General features: G+C 51.8%; 1 protein-coding gene across 1 annotated transcript in view; it reads left to right on the top strand.

Moving 5' to 3' along the window:
• The first annotated feature begins 47 nt into the window (after window positions 1–47).
• The window catches only part of CD99L2 (CD99 molecule like 2), a 28,889-nt gene continuing 9,442 nt past the window's right edge, over window positions 48–19,494 (top strand). The window contains exons 1-6 of the mRNA XM_085060318.1: window positions 48–206; window positions 15,111–15,176; window positions 17,142–17,180; window positions 18,570–18,665; window positions 18,887–18,967; window positions 19,182–19,274. Of these exons, the coding sequence (XP_084916444.1) occupies window positions 149–206; window positions 15,111–15,176; window positions 17,142–17,180; window positions 18,570–18,665; window positions 18,887–18,967; window positions 19,182–19,274 (433 nt within the window). The 5' untranslated portion in view covers window positions 48–148. The remainder of the gene's footprint in view (window positions 207–15,110; window positions 15,177–17,141; window positions 17,181–18,569; window positions 18,666–18,886; window positions 18,968–19,181; window positions 19,275–19,494) is intronic.

The following is a 19,494-nucleotide window of genomic DNA, read 5'->3' as shown; positions in this document are numbered from 1 at the left end:
GCTCTCTCCCGTCGGCGGGGCAGGGGCGGGGGCGCGGCCCGGCGCGGAGGGCGGGGGGCGGTGGCGCGCAGTGCCCGCCCCTCACGGCCGCGTCCCGCCCCGGCGGAGACGGGAGCCGAGCCCGCGGCAGACGCAGCCCCGCCGCGCCATGGCCGGCCGCCGCCTCCTGGGGCTGCTCCTGGCCTTCGCCGCGCTGCTGGGCGCAGGTAGGGCGGCCCGGTCGCGGCCGGCGGGGCGGCGGGAGGGGGCGGCCCGGGGGGACAGGGGCCCGGGGGACGCGGGTGGTGTGCGCATGATCGCGGCGCCGCGCCCGGCCCAGCGGCGGACCCCCGCCCCCGAGCGGGTCACCCCGCGGGATGCTGCCCGGGGATGCGGGGATTGCGGACCCCAAAGCAATGCGTGCGGGCTTCTTGGGCCGGATGCTGCCCCCGGCAGCACGCAGCCTGCCCCGGGGGGCTCACGGGGCCGGAGAGATGCACCCCGAGCGGGGCCCGGCTGGGAGGATGCAGCCCGGGGGATCGCCTCGGGGAGCGGGCTGCACCCTTCGGCCCCACCCTGCACAGCACCCCGGCTCCGCAGCGGATGGCGGGCTGCCAGCCTGTGCATCGGGGCCGGGCCATAGGCGATCCTTGTGTCCCCCCTTCTTTCTGTCCCCCGCCCTGCGCTCTGCCCGCCCCCAGCCCCCCGCAAGCCCCGCTGGCCATGGGCCCGCTCCCGGTCCCGCACCGGTACCGCAGGTAGGGCGGCTGGAGCCCGGCACTGCTAGCTGACACTGCTGGTGACGGATGCATCTCGGAGCGCGGCGTCTGCCTCCGGGTGACGGTGTCACAGCCATGCTGAAAATGTGCGATGCTGCAGGTATAAAGCTGTGGAGCAGCCTGGGGCTCTGCTAATCCTGAACAGAGGTAGTCACGGAGTCACAGCAAGAGGAGTTTGGGTTTGTCTCTCTCTGCTCGCTGAGCTGTTGGATTAGCGGATTCTCTGTGTGACCCAAATTTGTCAGGCTGTTGGTTGTATTCTCACTCTTTTTCAGTCCCACTGTTATTTCTGCAGATCAGAATAGTCTAACCCAGAAATAGGTCCCAGCTGAGCAGCAACTAGGAAGGAAAAAAAATATCCTTTTTTAAGAGGGTGGGGAGGAAGAAATTAAGATCAATGCAAAGCTTATCACAACTCTCTGTTTCCTTACAAAAACCCAACAGTACTCTTAGAAAGCTGTTTGTTTGAATTGAAAAGAAAGGTCCTTCTAAGGGTTATATAGAGAAAATAGACAGCAATTACGTAAAAGGCCTCAGGAAAGTTTGTCTAAACAAAATCTGCTATCAGGTAGGAGGCACCCAGCAAGCACAGACTGGTTAGAGGGTATCAGCATCAAAGCAAATAGCACCTGAACCCCAAGCAAGTTTTGCTGTTGGAATAGATTAAGTATTCCATGAGTCAGCCTAGAATTAGTTGGTTTGCATTCCGTACTTACCTGTTTGTGCACCTGGAATGGTAACAGCGTGGTACAGAGTTGCTTAAACTGACCTGGTTAGCGGCTGCATTTTTAATTGGTGGATATCAGTTTGACAGGTTGAGCTGAGATGGTGCATAAAGTCCTGATTTAAGATTAAAAAAAAAAAAATCAAATCTGAGTAGTCAGTACTGCGGCTATTTGCATTTTGTCTTGTTTGCAATGTGGGCAAACAAAAATGGTGTTCTGTTTCATTTTGGAGCTCTTGGGCTGCAGTCTCCAGCTCATAAATACCCTCGGCTGTATTTGTATCAAAATGAATGTCACTGAAACATTCATAAATCATTCCTGCCAGCGTGAGGCTTCACAGGTAATTGAACAACATTAAGTTTGCCTCCTCTCTGAACTGCCTTAAATTGCCTCTCCATGCGATCACCGTGTAAGGGGAAGCGAGCTCTGCACTTGCGACCTCTCCCGTGCAGAGCCTTGCGGCCACGGGACACACGGAGCCGAGGGGCTGGGGTGCTGCACAGCCTTTCCACGTGGCCTCGGGTTCCTCCCCCGGTGTGTTCCGGCACTGGTTCTCCCAGCCCGTGGCTGGGTGCCTGCTCCTCCCTCTGTCTCTTTTCCAAATGTGGAGCAGTTTTGCAGCGCCCTGGCTGAGCCTTGGGAGCCCTTCTGCACCTGAGCACTGGAGAGGCTTTTCAGGTATCAGCACAGCCTCCCTGCTTTCGTCTGGTACCCATGGGAAAATAACCGGTGGTGGGAAGGCAGTGGGTTTCCCGGGCAGGGCTTTCTATGCCATTTTTTCTGTACAGCAGCAATAGAAATCTCACTTCTTCATTGCCTCTATTCCCTGTCGGTTTTTTTGCTTCTTGTTCTGAAACTGTTGCTCCAGCAGTGCCAAAGGTGGGCTGTGGGTAGCCCAGTCTCTTGGAAGCTCGGAGACTTACAAATTACCAAGAACTAAGGATAACAAAAAACGAAACCAGTACCTATCATGATTCCTGCAGCTGGGGTCCAAATCCACCATTGACACAAGACTGATGTGTGTCTTGTCTGTGACTCTCCAGTAAAGCAGGAACAAACTTCACTTTTTAATTGAAAAAAAAAAGGATTTGGGTTTCTCTTTGATCAAATTCTGCTGCATTTCCCTTCATTCATAATTGTGTGCTTCAGTGCCCAGAGCTATCAGACACAGCCGTGCCACATCCGTCTGTGTCTCCGAGCTGCTGTGCTCCTTCTGCCCACAGCCCATCTGCCTGTGGCTGCAGTGCTGGAAAGAGGCGTTGCTTGCAGGGCACCAACCCATCTTCCAGTGCTGCTAAACTCTGGCATGTTCCCAGTGTGTTGGGAGGGGGCAGAAGAATTAAAGTGTTTTGAGGCGGTGGAGAAAACCAAACACCCTGCAAAGCCTCTTGTCTACAGCCAGAGGCAAGCATTCCCTATGCCAGCACATTGCATGGTGTTTGAAATTCACAGATCTGTGACTTTTCCAGAAAGTAGTTACGTTTCATGTTTATGAGTCATCCAGGGTTAGCCACATGCTTATGGAAAACAGTAAGACAGACAAGAAACTTTCTGCTCTTGTTCTCCCCTCTCCTGATCTCACTCTCATAAGGCAGTACAGAAATGCATTGATGTGTTTTCATGCAAAGCTGGCAAATTTAACATCTGAGGGCAGTGTCTTTGAAGATTTCCTCTTGCTGGCCAGGCAGAAGGCACACGTGCAGTTTTTGTGCTTTTCGTTGTGTAAGAAAAGGTTGAAGAAAAACTTTACAAGTGGTGATAAGAGCAGTTGGGTTTGTCCTCCAGAGTTGCTGTCTCAGCACTGACAAGTGACTCCGTGTTGTCACCCGTGTCTTCACAGGCAGCGTCTCACAGATCACCTCTCCTCTCGAGTGTGACTACAATATCCCACCAGCAATTACAATAATTACTTAAATGTGAAAGCAATATTAGACAGTATAATGAGCTATATATAACTGTTGCACAGATGGCTGCAGTCACTGCAGGCAGCTCCCCTGCACTGGCTGTGCACAACAGTGCCCAACAGAGAGCACGGAGAGAGCAGAAAGGAGCCATCTCTTTTCCAGATGTTCTCTCAGGTGTCTGGACTCTGCTTTGCAGTGGGCAGCCATGGATGCAGCTGGCAGAAAAGGGGGTGCCATTGCCAGGTGACCCTGCATCTCTGTGCCCCATCGTTTGCCAGGGTCACTGGCCATGGATATGCCAGAAAACTTGCAAGAAGGAATTATTTGGAGTAGAAGACAAAGGCTTGGTTTGGCACTATTGTCAAAACCAAAGGAGATAGCAGCATTGCACAAAGCTGCTAAAAATCTTTGTTATAATACATTATTGTGTTATTAAAGTTATAATTACCAGGTATCAGCGGTGAGTCAAAGTAATACATTTAAAGAATAATTTTTACTTAGATAGTGTCTTTAGTGCATCTGACAAAGCAGGAGAAGCCAAATTGGTTTTCTTACAAATTATCTCTGATCTTTGAACAAATATGCATTAATTAAATGTGCCATGCCTAGATATTTAAATACGTAGCTGTGGAAATAATTAATTTCCATAGTTCTCCTTGTATTTTAAAACTTTTTATTCTACCAGCCTAGTGATAAATGTGCTTGGAAATGGCTGTTTAACTCTTGGAGGTTTTTCCCCCTCTACAAAAACGTGATCTTTTCCTTACATCTGTTGCAAACATTTCAGCCCTTAAAGCGCATAAAACAGAAGTGTCTATTGATCTCCTGAGTTGACTAGAATAAACTTTTAACACTGCTTGGTTTAAACCCAGATTTGTTTTCTTCTTGGAAGAATATCTCCTGGAGGTTTAAGGCATTGACTTTACAATTAACTAAAGGAAAAACTGAGGTTTTATTAGATGGTGCTTCTGAAGCCACTCTAATAACAAAACATATGTTTAATAAACTACATAACACTGATGGCAAAGAGAAAACCTTTGCAATAATTCCTTTGTAAGCTGATTGATATAATTCACAATCAGTGGAAGTGCTTGAATAGAGAAAGATGGGAGAAGATGAACGAGTCACATCAAAATGTAGAACATGAAAGGACTTTGAAAAGGAAACTTCAAAGTTGGGGATCCAGATGCTGGAGTCACTAGCTGTGATTTAGGAAGCGAGCACGGGAACGTGACTGCTGAGGGAACAACGCTTTTGAGAAGAAAATAGAGTCCTGATACGATACAAGCCCGGTAGCCATGGCAAAGAGAGCGGCGAGCGCTGCCTCTGCACTCACAGGGATTTCAGTGGAGCTGCTCGGGGTCAGCTTTGGGTTTGATCTCCTGAGAGCTCAGCCTGCTGCTGCCATGGGGGTGAAGTTAATGCTAATACATATTTACGAAACTGCCTTGCAGTCACTCCAAAATCCTTCTCCTTTGCTTTTCAACCTTGTCTAGGAAACACGGAAACTTACTGAGGGAGGAGAACTGGGGCTACAGGCAGAAAGCTGCTGCTGAGGGTGAGCTCTGCTTCCCTGAGTTACCCAACCTCACGAGCAGCATCATCCGGGAAGGAGGTAGCCAGGTTGCTGTAGGGATCTGGTGCTGTCACCACATATATATGTAAAAAAACAGAGCAAACAAAACCAGAGATACCGGCAAGATTTTGGAGTCAGTGGCTCAGACAGGGAGGAGGGACACTGGGAACAGCATCATTCTGCTCTTGGAAGGCTTTGCAGGCTGGCACAGGGTTGTCTGCAGCAAAGGAGGTGCTGGGAAAAGAGAGCTGCTCAGCATTTTGCTTGCCCTTTGAAATTCTCTCTTTGCCCATGCACAAAGAAAGCACTAAGCTTTGAGTCCTTATATGTTTTTAAAAACACCCACAGATCCCAAACCATGTCTTTCACCTTATGCAGAAAATAGAGCATTTTTAAGTGAGGTTAAACATATATTTGAAAAGAGTGCATATTCCTTCTTTCTTTTTTGTAATGATGGTCTTAACTGAGTGAATTATTTAGATACTTTCACAGAGAAAAATATCAGAGCCACAACAGTTTACAAACAGATGGGTTTGTAAGTGTTGGTGGTATTTCCTCCACAAGCAGGTTCAGAGATAGTGACAGACCTGTTGCTGGATTTCCCTTTGAACTCAGTGAGCTCCTAGTTTTATGTTTAAATTATTTCATGCCCCATCAATAGCACAGAGTACTCTCATTATACAGCACCTGTTCCCCTGGTGATGGGGATGCAGCATGGGCATGGGAAGTAGCAGAAGCTGGATACACACCTCAAACTCCCCTTTTCAGAGACTATTCCAAACTCCTCTATGAAAGCAAAGAGCCAAACTCACCTTATTGAAAACAAGCTGTTGCAAAAGGCCGAGGGATGTGGCACAGCTTCCCTCGCTGTGGGTGAGCCAGGAGGGGTGGTTTCACAGCTGCCGCCTGGGTGGTTGAAAATCACCACCAGTTCCTGCACCACCTGCTCAAAATTATCCCCAGCAGATCTCTGCTGCTGCTTCCTCCTTGGAGGGTGCAGCCCCCCACCCTGCTGTCTGTCCATGCTGGCTCCTTCCCATGGCAGCACCACCTGGGTCTGGGATGCTCCAGGAGCATCAGAGCCGAATCACCCAGAGCACAGTGGGAGTGTGGATGGGTGAGGAGGGTGTAGACAGTGACCATCACGGGCTGGAGTCTCAACCCCTCCCCAGCTGACCCAAATACCCCACATTTGCACGGGGAGGTGCCGTGGGAAGGTGGGGACAGCAGTGCCCAGAAGGAGCCCCGCAGTGCAGCTGCAGTGACAGGGCAGACAGGTGCCGTCAGCCAGAGGAGAAGGCTGAGCCCCCCATGCTCTCCCAGAGCCCCTCTCCATCTGTCAGCATTGCCTGAGTCTCGTTCCCACTACTGCTCTGCTTCTGATTTTAAATAGCACAGTATGACAGGAGCACCGTATCCCAAGCAATGAACGAGTGTTTTTACCGTGTAATTCCCTATTTACCTACTTTTAACTACAGCATCTTCTCTTGATCTTTATCTGATGAGAACAATCTTTTTCCACCGGGAATCAGGTGATAAGCATTTAATCTCCTGCTTCAGTTTTCTTTGGGCTCCTGCATCACTGACTTTGTCATCAGTTGTTCTGCACTGGGTTATGAACAAAATGCTTTCATGCCACAATTTGTCGTGTGGTTGATAAACAGACATTTTTGGCCGTAGGCAAATTCGTAGTCATTACTTAATGTGCAAGCAGATATCAAATGGCTAATGTGAATGTACATTGTAATCTTTCTGGGTGGACAGCAGGCAGGAAGACACGGAAGCAGCTGTTGTGGTTTAATCTCAGCTGGTAACTCAGCCCCACGCAGCCATTTACTCACTCCCCCCACATTGGGATGGGGAGAGAATTGGAAGGGTAAAAGTGATAAAATTGAGTGGGTTGGGATAAAGGCAGTTTAACAGGTAAAGCAAACCAAGGGATTCATTCCCCACTTCCCATGGCAGGCAGGTGCTCAGCCATCCCCAGGACAGCAGGGCTTCATCACCTGTAACTGTGACTTGGGAAGACAAAAACCATCACTCCAGCTGTGCCCCACTTCCTCCTTCTCCTCAACTTTAAATGCTGAGCCATATATGCTATATATGCTGGTGCCATATGGTGTGGGATATCCCTTGGGTCAGTTGGGGTCAGCTGTCCTGGCTGTGTCCCCTCCCAGCTCCTTATGCACCCCCAGCCTCTCATGGGTGGGGTGAGGAGCAGGAAAGGCCTTGGGCTCTGGGTAAGAGCTGCTCAGTGATAATGAAAACAGCCCTAAATTGTCAACAATGTTCTCAGCACAAATCCAAACCACAGCCCCATACCAGCTTCTATAAAGAAAATTAACTCTACCCCAGTCCAAACCTCCACATCCCCCAGTTTTCAGCCCTGCACCCACAATTACATGAGGAAAAGGACCTTGCTGTGTTTCTTGACCTTCACTAGAAATCACGAACCATGTGAGCTCCATGTTTCCCACTCGCTGCCTGGTAGGGCTGAGTGAAGGCTGGAGGCAGGACACTTGGGCACAGGGAGTGACCAAACTGCCCCCTGAGTGGTTTCAGCTCAGACCCTGCTCCTGCTCCCAGCCTGCCTGTCCCTGACAGGGCTGGCTCTCAGCAGTGCTGCACCAGTCTGTGGCTGTCTGGGGAAACCAGGCTGGTGTCTGCTTGGCAGTGGGATCATGGCACCCCCACGTCTCCCCTTCCCTTGCTGCCAGGGCACTAATCCAGTTCTCCAGCAGAGGCCTGCACACAGCATCTGGTGGGGACAACCCTGAGCCCAGGGTGATACTGTTGTTCTCCCCATCACTGAAAAGTCACCTTTAACCATTCTCTATCTTGTGCAGTTGGGTCAGTGCTAATTTCTTCTCTGCCACTTACAAAGTGGTTGGGGTCTGGGAATAAAATAATGATGCTGTCCACATCCTTTCCCCTTCAGGTATATAAACTGTTCTTCCTTAAAAAAATCACAAACAGTAAGAAAGTAGAAAGGAAAACCAGCTCCCTTTCTTATCACCTTTAAGTTATTGAGGGTTATTTTCCCACAGTCCCAGGGAGGGCCAGAGATTTGCAGAGCTCCTATGAGGGCTGGGATAGGCTGAGCTCCCCCTGCCCTCCTTAGTCCTTGGCCACAATGTCTTGGTACCCACTCAGGCACAGAAAGCTGGGCATTACCCCATCCTCATCATAGTTACAGAGCTGGGCTCAGGCACGCCCCAGAAGGGGAGAAACCTTAAATATTTGTGCTCTAAACCTTTCAGCCTTTTGCTCCAGGTGCAATTGACATGGGACTAATTAAAAGCAGTTTTTGGCAGTGCTATGGCTGAGCCCTCTTTGACACAAACCTCAAAGAACAGCTATCATATTAAAGTTGCTTAGAAAACATCACCTGCTTCACACACAGGGATGGCAGAGAGCCCTGAAAACCTGGAAAGCTTTGAGTGCTGATGCTGAAGAACACTGTTTCGATTGGCATCTTGCGTTGCCGGAGCAGGGCTACCTGGTCTCTGACCATGCTGGGATGGAAGAGCTGCTGAAACATTTGTTTTGTGTGGGGTCAGAGAGGGGACAGTGCTGTGGGAGCCAGAGATGGGGCAGACTTGGCCATCGGCTGCTGGCCAAGGCATTTCATGGGAAACCCCCATCCAAAGTCTTTCCTGGCAGTGGTCCTGCTGACCTTGACAGGGCTTTGCTTTTCCCTGGGAGCTGTTCAAGGCTGCTGCTGGCACCCAGAGGTGTTTGTCTGTCTGTGGTAAGGGCCCTCAGCTTTCAAGGTTTCCTTGCAGCCTCCATGCCAGCCCCTGGTGAATAGGGCAGGCTCTGTGCAAGCCAGTTACCAGATGCAGCTGTTGGGAAAGAGAAGGCAAGGGCACTTCCCTCTGGGGTCTTAAATCTTGCTGTGGAGGAGTGAGAAAGGCTGTGCGAGAGGACAGCAGATAAGAAGCTCCTCCCTGCTGTGTTTTTTGTCTGCTCTCTGCAGAGGAGCCTGCTGGCAGCTCCTGCTGAGGCTGTGGCAGCACAGGCTGAGCCCCCGGCTGCTCCCCAAGGCTGTGGGATCCTGCAGGGTGTGCAGGGTGGTGCTGCTTCCTTAGGTGTTTTGGAAGTAACCTGGAGGTCTGTCCTTCCACCCCAGGTGGGGACAAGGTGCGTTTGGACCTTGGTGCAGCCCTCAGCATGGTGCAGGGTGCATGGGCACTGCATCCATCCCTTGAGCATCCAGTGTCTGCCAGGCAGGTCCCAGCGAGGGCTCACCTTCTGCTCGCCAACATGGACTTCTGGCCCTGCTCCACATCGTGGTGCCAGTGATGTCTGCTGGGAAGGAGCCTGATGCAGGCTGGTTTTGCTGGTCATGTTTTCCCCACCAGCTCCATCACCCCTGCGTATCAGGTACTGCTGCCAAATAATTTATATGATTCCTAGTAAGCCTTGAAATCAAATTGCAACAGACACCTGCTTCTCATCTGGCTGCCCCAGCAGACAGAACTGCAGGGTTATCCTGTGGCTTAGAGCCCAGGTGAGGTGTATTGCCCTGAGCTGCAGACTCCGGAGCTTGTAGCAGGGCTGTGCTGCCTCTCCTGCCCTGTCCCAGGGCATGGCTGGAGGACAGGGCAGCCTTGGGGTTGTTGTGGAGCTGAGGTTCCCAGCAGGGACCCGAGGGCAGTGTAGGTGCTGGAGCCTGCACGGGTCTGGACAGCAGTGCCTTGGCTGTAGTGGAGGCTTTTAGCCATTTCCCTTAATAGCTTTCAAACACAACCACCATCAGTCCCTCCACAAAGAGAAAGTCTTCATTATGCAAATTCTCATCTTAAAGCTTTATTCATGTGCTTCCTGGCAGGCTTTCCTTTAATCTCAAGAGTGAGATTGCTTGGAATTACCATATACCCTTGTTAATTGCATTAAAAAAAAAATTCAGCAGAGGTTGTTTTTGCCATAATCAAGAGTGATTTTTGATTAGTACTTCTGAAAATCAAAATGTTTCACTGAGAATAGAGAGCAAGGACAGCAGCATTCCCTCATCCCCCGCAAGGAGCAGGGGTCATCCCAGCTGGGGGAATGTGTCCCACTGCTCTTGACTGGTCATGTCCTGGGCTGGGGTGATGTACCAGCAGCATCAGCTGTTGGTCCCACTGCTGGGGGGGATGCAGGGGGCTGAGTTTCTCCACCACTTTCCTTCCCAGCAGAGTCCTGCTGCCGACAGCTTGTTTGTGCAGGGCATGTCCCTGGGCAGCCAGGCTTCCTGGCAGCAGCCCAGGAGCTGGAGGAAGTTCCACGTCTGCTTTTCAAGGCACAGCTACCTTGAGGAGGAGGTGTGTGCTGAGGGGGCAGCCTGGCCTGTCTGCAGAGAGCAGTGCAGCTGCACAGAAGCTGCCCTTAGCCACCTGCCCAGCAGCACTGCTCTCACAGGCTGTCTGTGACACCCCAGCTCTGAGGGGCACTGCTCTCCCTGCACACATGGAACTGCGCGTTGGCCTTAGCAGTCAGCAAGAATTTGGAATTCGCTGTGAATTTCCCACACATTTGGCAGTGGCTGGGGCCAGTGCCCGGACAGCAGTGGTGGAGGCACTGGCAAGTCCAAAGCTGTGCTCTGTTCTGACAGAGGTCACTGCTCTGGCCAGTGGTGTTGTGCCATTGCCCACTCCAGGAGAGGTCCCTGGGGACCCTCGCTGCTGCCTGAGGCACCCCAGCTGCTGCAAGGCAGACCTGTGTCTGTGGAACAGCAGCCACAGACCTTTGGGGCTGTGTCTCTGCTGAGATGGCAGAAACCCCACTGAGGATGCAGTCCAGCCCCAGCACCACAGCTCTGCTCCCAAACCCCTCCTTTCCTAGCGTCCTGCCCAGAGGTCCCAGCATAGCCCCAGGGAACCACCTGCATGTGCCCATTTCATAACTTGGAGCCAAAAAGATGAGGCTGGTCACTGGGGAGACCCTTTTGGCTACCTCAGCACTCTCTTTCCTGCTTTCCTCCTGCTCCCCCGCCCGCTGCACTGCTCCTAAGGTGGCTGCATAAAAGTCAGGCAGTTGGAATTACTTTCTGCTGCCCTTGTACCTGCTTTGCATTCTCCTGTAATCTCCCGGGCTGTCAATCTCGTATCGTCGCAGGGTCTCTATTCCCAGGGAAGCTAAACACATATATATTGCACAAAGAGATCCGTGGGCTGGCGCTAAAAATGGAATACACCTCTCTCCGAGTGCTGCAGACGGCCTGGCAATATACTGGGTGTGAATTATGATACTGTAATTCAAGCTTTGTCAAACAGTGGGGCTTAATTAGAATATATATATAATTGTAAAAACTAAAAAGCTGACGAGTACAATTGTGTGTTTGAGCTGCCTGCTACAGAAAATAATGAGGAGAGAATACATTAAGGCACAAAACCCTTCTACCTTCAAAGAGCAGCTAGCTCTGATTAAAAATACCCCCGGCAAGGCGAGGGGACTCAGCAAGAGGTGGGGGAGTCTGCAGTGCAGGCTCGGCCATAACTCTCACCCCTGTTCTACAGCTGCTGTCTGGCACAGCTGCAGCCTTGGGGTCCCCCCACCTCCCCACTCTGGCTTTGGGGGATTCATATTGGGTGCCATGTGGTGTCCCAGCTTGGGCTCTTCGGATTTTCAGCTTAAATAAAAATACGGAAAACATATCTCATTCGCCCATTTCACCCTCACCACAGAGCTGCAGTCCCATGGATGCTCCAGTGCCCTTGGCTGGTGGCACACAGGCTAGAATTGCCCCCAGTTGCCCCTGGGAATGTGCATTTTCTCCCAGCAGCCAGAGAACAGAGTTCTTCTAAAGACCTGGTGCAAGGGTAGGGAAAAAAATAACCCCAACTAGCCTAGTCACCAGCCCTGACAAGGATCTTGTACTGCTCTCCAGCGCTGAGCAGCCAGCAGAAGGGGGTTTTGCTTATCACTGCTGTTGTGGCCCTGTAACAGGTTGCAGCTGGGGTGTCCTACAGGCAGGTGACATCAGGGCATGCATGACCCTGACTGCTTCATGGGCATTACTGACAAACTGCTGCAGCTCAGCAGCCTGTGAGTGCTGATGTGAAGGAATGGGCCCCAACCCCTCCCAAGAAGTATAAATATAAACCCTTAATGTAAAATACTCGGTGCTGTGCATGGGCTCTGGCAGCCCCACTCCTCCAGTGACTGCAGAGCAGTGTCAGGGCCCTAGGGGCCAAAGGGATTGCACAGGACAGTGCAGGGAGCAGCAGTGCTGCCTCCAACAAAACTGCATGTGCACGGTAAACACTCACACCAAGAGCTGGTGGGGTTTTCAGTGTCTGGCCATGAAGTGCCAGATTTGTTACCACTTAATAACTGAATAAAAGAGGAGAGCATTCCAGTCTTATCTGTTGGAGTGAGCAGGGGAGTTTGTGTGCCTGTGACAGCAGCGCTCGGTTATTGATCCATAAAAGGTGTAATACATCTCTATAACATCCTTTGCATGAAATAGAGATGTTGTCAGCTTCAATTAACTGGCAATCTATTATTAATCCTTGCCAACACCTAGGGGAATCCTGGAAAAGGATGTTGGTTTACCATGGGCAGCGTTGGGAAAGCTCTGGGTATGGGCTGTGCCAAGCTCTGCAGCTCCTTGGGAAGGTGTTACTGGGCAATTCAGTGCAGTGACAGTTTCCCCAACCCTCACTTGGGCAACATTCACACCTTTCCCAACAGTGTAGGAAAGCCCCTGGGATGCAGCTCCAGCCCAGGACACTTTAGCAGTTACCTCAGCCTCAGGAGGATGGAGGGCCCTGAGCACCTTTCACCCACCTTGGATCCGTTCATGTGCCAGCTGACTCTTTGGAGAGTGGTTTTGGAAGGGGCACCCCCCTCTCATCCTGTAGGGAGAATTGCCAAGGGGAGCTGTCAGCAAGCCCAGGGCAGTGTAAGTGCTTCTCAGCTGGTGGGTCCAGTGAGCCCCCCAAACCCAGGCAGGGGGAGCCCATTTTTTGGGACACTGTGTTCCCTGCAGGGCTTTGTCCCCACTGTGAGGACATCTCCATGCAGCCCCACAACCCCCAGAGCCCTTCAGCAGACTGTGTGAGCTGCACACACCCCTCAGATGTGCACTCCCACCCTTGGAATTTGGGCTCCTACACCGACGGTGAAGCACGGCAAGGATTCACTAACACAGGCTCAGCGTGCAGCAAGTCAGTGCCTTAATATTGACTTAATCATGGAGAGCAGAGGGAAGGGAGGGCTCCTGGCATACCAATGTGAGTTGGTGCTGCCACCACATTGCTCCTGCCAGCTCACATGGTGACTGAACATTTCCCCAGCCGGGTTGGTAACGCTTCTCATCCCGCCAGAGACGAGACGTGGGTTTCCCCTTCCGCCTATTTTTAAGCACGCTTTAAAATAGAAAGACAAGAATGATGGAGGCCTGTTGGTTCCTAAAAATCCAGTAAAGACTGGGGAAAAAGCCATTCTGGAAAAGGAAGACTGAATGAAATTGTCAGACTGAGAAGGCTGAGACAGTTTGCCACAGCAGTGATGAGTTTGTTGAGTCTCAGCAGGGCTGTTGGTGGTTTAGCAGCTCCCCCATGCAAGCCCTGGAGCTGGGCAGGTGTTTTTCAGCCCTGTGGATGGCCCTTGCACATTCCTGACTTTGCTCCTTTGCACTGACAGACCACTTGTGAACCCTGTGGCTTCACCCAGGCTGTCAGAGCAGAGCATCACCTGTCTCACAGTGCCAATATTTCACCAGCAATGAGTCTCAAGAGGGAAGGATTTCGGGAAGGGAGGAGAGGGGCATGGAGGGAGGCTGAGGGTGGCAGACACAGCCCTGCTGCGCTGAGCAAGAGGCTCTTCCGCATGCCTCTCCCTGTGGATTTCACACGGATTTCCCTGCACCGCCCGCTGCCGGCCGATCCTCCAGGCTCGCAGGGAAGCGTTGGCATCGCTCAGCTCGCTGAGAAACCCAGCGTGGGCTGAGGACACTCATTCCCTACACATCCCCTCCAGCAGCGCTAGTGCCGAGCCTTTGCCGGGGGGAGAAGCCCACAGCGACTCCCCAGCCCCAGCCCCTGGACATACATCACCCTCAGGGCTGCTGAGGGTACGTTTAACAGACGGCAAACGAGATGGGAGGTGATGTGTGAGTAAGTGGAACCGGAGCTGCAGCTGTTGCAGTACTTAGTGACCACTCTCAGTAGAAGTTTTTCACTGAAACGCTGATACCTGCTCTCTGATGGACTGGTGCTTTCCCATTGTTATTGTCCTTGTCAGTAAAGCTTTAAATTTATTCATGAAGCATGCTGGAGCTCAGGTGGCAATAGCTAAATCCATTTAGCAGTAGGAATAAGAGGAAAGCCATTTTAATGTTCTCTTGCAGTGCTGCAGTACTTAGCAAACCCAAAGGATATTAATTACTCAGCATGCTCCGAGATGTAAAAGCATGAATTTATCAAGACAAATACATTCAGAACTAGGGTAAGTCAACAGTAATTAATGCCATGCAAAAAAAAGACAGAGAAAGGAAGGATTAGCTGGCCCTGTTGCAGGAGAACATGATGTAGCCCTGAGTTATCCCTGGGATATGGGACTGGAGTTGTGGTGAGGCATCTCTAACAAAAAAACCTGCCTGTGCCTGTCAGGTATATCCCTGGGATGGGGCTTTGGTCTTGGTTCGCATTTCTAAGGCAGAATGATGCAGGCAGCCTCTGAAATGCTAAGTCGTGCTTGGCAGCCAGCAACAGCTTTTTCATGCAGAGCCTTTGATGTTGGAAGGCACTTGAGAAGAAGAGGGGCATAAGGCTTTTTTGTTTGTCACCGAATTTGTCTGCACTGTCCCAATGTTTTCATGGTGTTTAGCAAACATATAATCGTGAGCACAGCCAGGGATGAGTGGCAGCTCGAGAGATGAATTGGTAGGCTCTCCTTGACAAGTTTAAGCATAACATGTGTCTTTATACCGCATCCATTAGGGCAGACAAATGGAAAATCCAGAGATGACTGCTCTGCAATTTAACAGTCACAGCATTTGGAGAGGGCTGATGTCTTCCTCATCACCAGTGTTGGGTCAGGCTTGGAAAAAACCAGCAAAGAACTAAAGCAATTTGAACAAACAAGTCTAGCCATGCCTTATTTAAAGGTGTTTTACTCTGTGGAGTGAGTACAGCCAGTGCTGATTCTTTGTCTCCAGGTCATGGGGATGACGCAGATGACTTCAACCTAGAAGATGCCCTGTTTGACCCCGTCACCAAGCGACGTAAGTCACATTTATGCGTTGTTTTGAAGAGGAGCAAACAAATAGATGTTAATAGATGTGATTTGTTCTTTGGGATCTGACGCTGGTGGGAGGGCGGTGGAGGATGCAGCTACCTCATCATCCCTGCCTGGGAGACATGGTCTGGATTTGCAGACAGGTGGAGTTGGCTGAGCTGACCAGGTGTCCTGCAATTCCTGTCACCTGGAACCACAGAGGCACAGCACACCTGTGCTCTGAGGTAGCAATGACACTGAACTTGCCCTTTTGGCTTCCTTGCATCCCTTAGTAATGCCTTCCAGCAGGCCTGGCACGTTATCTGCTCCCTTCCCAGCCGGGGAGGGCAGCTTGTTCCAGCCAGCTGCCCAGCATCTTTGCCCAGCACCTTTGCCCAGCCAGGCAGGGGCAGTGCAGGTCCTTCCCTGCTCCCACTGCAGAGTGGTGCCTGGGGAGGCAAGCAGCACCTTAGGGCACTGCTCTGCTTCTCCCGAGCTCCAGTGCAGCCCATCAGTCAAAGGAAACTCACTTCTGCAGGAGCTGCCTTGCTGCTGGCGTGCAGCATTCAGTATTTGGTGTTTTGCACCCCAAGGACAAAACCTTCCCCCAGTGCCAAGGGCTGAGCCCAGGAGCACTCTGCACTCACACGTCTCTGGCTCCCTTTGCTACCCAGCCGTGGAGATGCTGTGGCAGAGCTGCAAACAGCAGCAGGCAGGACCTCTCGCTGCCCAGCCCTTCACACACAGTTCATGGTGACTATCTCCAGACCCTGCACCTGGCTGGGCAGCAGCAGGGATTGCACCCTGAGCCATGCCAGGTTCTGGGATCACACAGGACATACCCACACATATTGAAGGGAAAGCTGTAGCTGTTTGAAACCTCTTACACTATGGTCTAACAGCACAGACACTTGTGCTGTGTTACTTTGGAGTTGTGTGGAATAGAGGATGCTCTCTGCAGCTCTCCTGCAGAGTGCAAAGTGCAGGGGGACAGGATAGGCCTTGGGGTATCAGACTTGGTCACAGGACTGATGCAGCTCATCTAGGATTTTGCAAGCCCTTTAATGCAGCATGTGAGGAGACCTGGTTAGAAATGACTAATGGCCACCTCATGTGGAGGACAAGTGGTGTTCCCCAGGCTGGAGTCCCAGCAGTGAGCAAAGGGAAGAGGCAGCACTGTCCCCAAGGCCTCCCCAGCTGCTGCATCCCACTCTGCATTCATCATGTCAGCCCCAGAAAAAAGCAAACCTAGGGTCTGCAGTTGGGTCACATCAAATCATACCAACACACTGGAAATGAACCCCAGCAGCACCACTCCAGTCTAATGGAAATTAATGGGAATGGAGTGGCCACAGCTCTTGCTCATAATTTATTCATATACTTGGTAATGCCAGCCACTATTAATAGGCAGTGGTTTCCATATTGCTCCCTCCCTCCCACCTCACAGGCTGGCTGTAGCTTGTTTTAGCCCAGGAGCAGCCATGGGGGCTGGGATCTGAGTATCAGGGTGTCACTGAAATCCCTGCAGCTGACAGGGAACCTCCTGTGCATAGCACAGCACTGGATATTATCTGTCACTGGGCTGACTTACCAGGCCAGGGACAATGAAACATTGGCAACCCACTGTTGGTTTCCACGCTGTTCTATACAGTGTCTGTCCTTGCCTGTCTGCTGCTGTATGCAGGAGCCTTAGCTCAGAGCAGATTGTTGCAGTTCCCTGCTTTGCACCAGCTGGGATGGGGTGCTGGCTCAGCCCCAGGCAGCAGTGCCCTGTGGAGCACTGGGCTCTGTTCTCATCCAGGGGTAGTCCCAATCCCTGTGGCCACACATTGTGTTTGGGGTGTTCGTGGCCCTGTGCCCTGAATTTACAAACGCTGATGGCAGAAAATTGTGGTGGAATCTTTGCCGTTTATTCTCCATTTTTGGTGATGCCTATGACTAACACTCTTCCTCCCTCTCTCTTTTGTCACAGCCACTCCCAAGGGCCCCAGAAAGCCAGCAGGTGGGACAGGTGAGATCTTTTTGCATGCACATCCTCTCAGCCCAGTGTGTTTCCCGTGGGATTGAACTGTACAAGCCCCCATGGGCTGCCTGGGTGGGGCTGGGTGCTGCTGCCTCAGCAGCTGCTTTGGGACCCCTTCACTTGCCCATAGGGAAGCTGGAGCTGGTGTGTGCACATGCATTGCTCCTGTGCCACCAAAGTAATGCAATATTGATATTTCTGTCCATGCTGAAGGTGAATGGCAGCAGAGCATTTACAGCCAAGGCTGAATTTCGCACACTGTGCAGTATCCTAATGGAGAAGACACAAATCACTGCTCAGCTACACAAGGGCTTTTGTTCCTGTCTGCGTGGCACCTGCTAGCTTTCATTCCAGGAGGAAGTCCAGAGGATATTTTCCTTCCTTTTTTTATTGCATGATGTCCCCAACCTCCATGGAAAGTCCCATCTTGGTGACACTTCCCCATCCAGGGGAGAATGGGTCTCCCAACTGTTTGTGCACATCAAATGAGCTGGCTGGCCAGCTCCCAGCAGTGCCACGGTTGAGGAGCTCCCTTAAATTCACACGAGTTTTGTTGCCAGCAGCTCCTCTGGCTCAGCTGTGGCCAAAGAGCCCCAGTTAAATATAGCATGGTCACAGGAGCCAAAGGGTTGCCCAACCCTGCTGGAGGAGCCTGCAATAAACTGCATCAGGGGAGCACTCGGGAGTGAATTCGCTCAGCCCTACATGAGGATCTTGGCATAAATTTAAGCAAATTCCACTGTCTGGCTCCTTGACCATGGTCTTTGCTAGGCACAAGAAGAGCCAAGTACCAGAAGCACACGCAGGGTTTCCATGTTTGATCCAGTAAACCCTTCCTGGGAAATGGACACATGCAGAGGCTGAGGCTTTGTCTCAGCCCGTTGCTTCTTCCCCAGGGAGTGTTTTTTGGATGAATGATGGCACTGAGAGGCTCCTGCAGTGGGTTCCCGTGCCTTGGCCCCTCTTTGTGCATAACCTGCTCAGCTCAAGGTCACTCATGGGCAGCTGCACAAGGCAGTAGCGTCTCAGCCACTAGCTCAGTCCCACAGCCCCTTCTCATCTGCATCAGCTCTCAGGAGATGCTGCAGGTACCAGCAGGACTTCCCAAAAGCTAATTATTTTGGGATTGCTGGGGCTGGGTAGCAGCCACAGCTTGGATGGGGAGAGTGAAATGGGGGCCAGGTTTGTCTGAAGCTTTTGTGGTAGGTCATGATTGAGCAGCAGAGTGGCTGGATGCCCTTTCCAGCTCCAGCCTGACATGGGAGCCCCTGGCAATGGTGCAGCACCACGTGCCCAACACCCACAGAGCAGGATGTGTGCCAGCAGCCTTGTGCCGTCCCCACAAACAGGAGTTTAACGATCCCTTCTCTCCTGCAGACTTCAATTTGGATGATTACTTTGACTGGCCTGTGGAGACTACCACCAAACCAGCCAAGCCAACTCCCAAGCCCTTCCCCAGGCCAGGCAAGCCAGGTAATGCAGAGCTCCCTGGGGCTTGAGCATCCCCAGGGCACCCAGGGGCAGAAATGCCCCCAGTGTCACTGCAGCTGAAGCTGTGTAAGGACCAGAGCACTGAACTGGCCCAGTGCAGCCCCAGTCTCCCAGCAGGAAGGGGGTTTTCCTTCACAGTACTCATCTGAACCCCCATTTCAGAGGTTAACATCATTCTGGTCGGTTGTTTTTGCTCCCTTCAGACACTGGTTTTTGGGATGTCATTCGCACCACGACAACCAAGCAGCCAAAAACTACAAGAGCCCCTCCTAAGCGTAAGCCAGGTGAGCATCATCTGCACAGCCCCTGCAGCTTCACCCCAGCTCTGCTGTCAGCACAGGCGGAGGATTGGGATGTGCCATGATGGTGGCACTGCCCTTGTCCTGGTATTTCCTTTCTCTGGTCTTCTCTTTCAACAGTGCTTTCCCCTGATTAATGAATTAATTGCAGAGTTCCTCAGCCCATCACCACACTGCTGATCCTGATCTTGTTTTCTAGAAAAGGATCCTATGGATTTTGACTTGGCTGATGCCCTTGATGATAAGAACGATAGGAAAGATCCTGGGAGGGCGGACGTAAGGCCAGGTGAAGGTAGGCTGACCTCTCCTCTCTGTCCTGCTTGCTACCAGCCCTGCTGTTCCCTGGCACCTGCAGGAGATCCTCTCGAGCTCTTCACTGCCAGACACCATTCCCACCATGTGATGGCATAAAGACTGATGGTGCTGCCTGGTCTGATGTCCTGTCCACTGCAGGATCCACTGCCCCTGTCCTGCCTGGCCAAACTGGGCATGTTTCTACAGGCAGCTTGGTC

Source organism: Lichenostomus cassidix, chromosome 4A, assembly GCF_008360975.1.
Source record: "Lichenostomus cassidix isolate B80296 chromosome 4A, HeHo_3.0, whole genome shotgun sequence".
Lineage (NCBI taxonomy): Eukaryota > Metazoa > Chordata > Aves > Passeriformes > Meliphagidae > Lichenostomus > Lichenostomus cassidix.
Note: the sequence above shows the minus strand (reverse complement) of the source record. Positions and strands in the feature narration are given on the sequence as shown.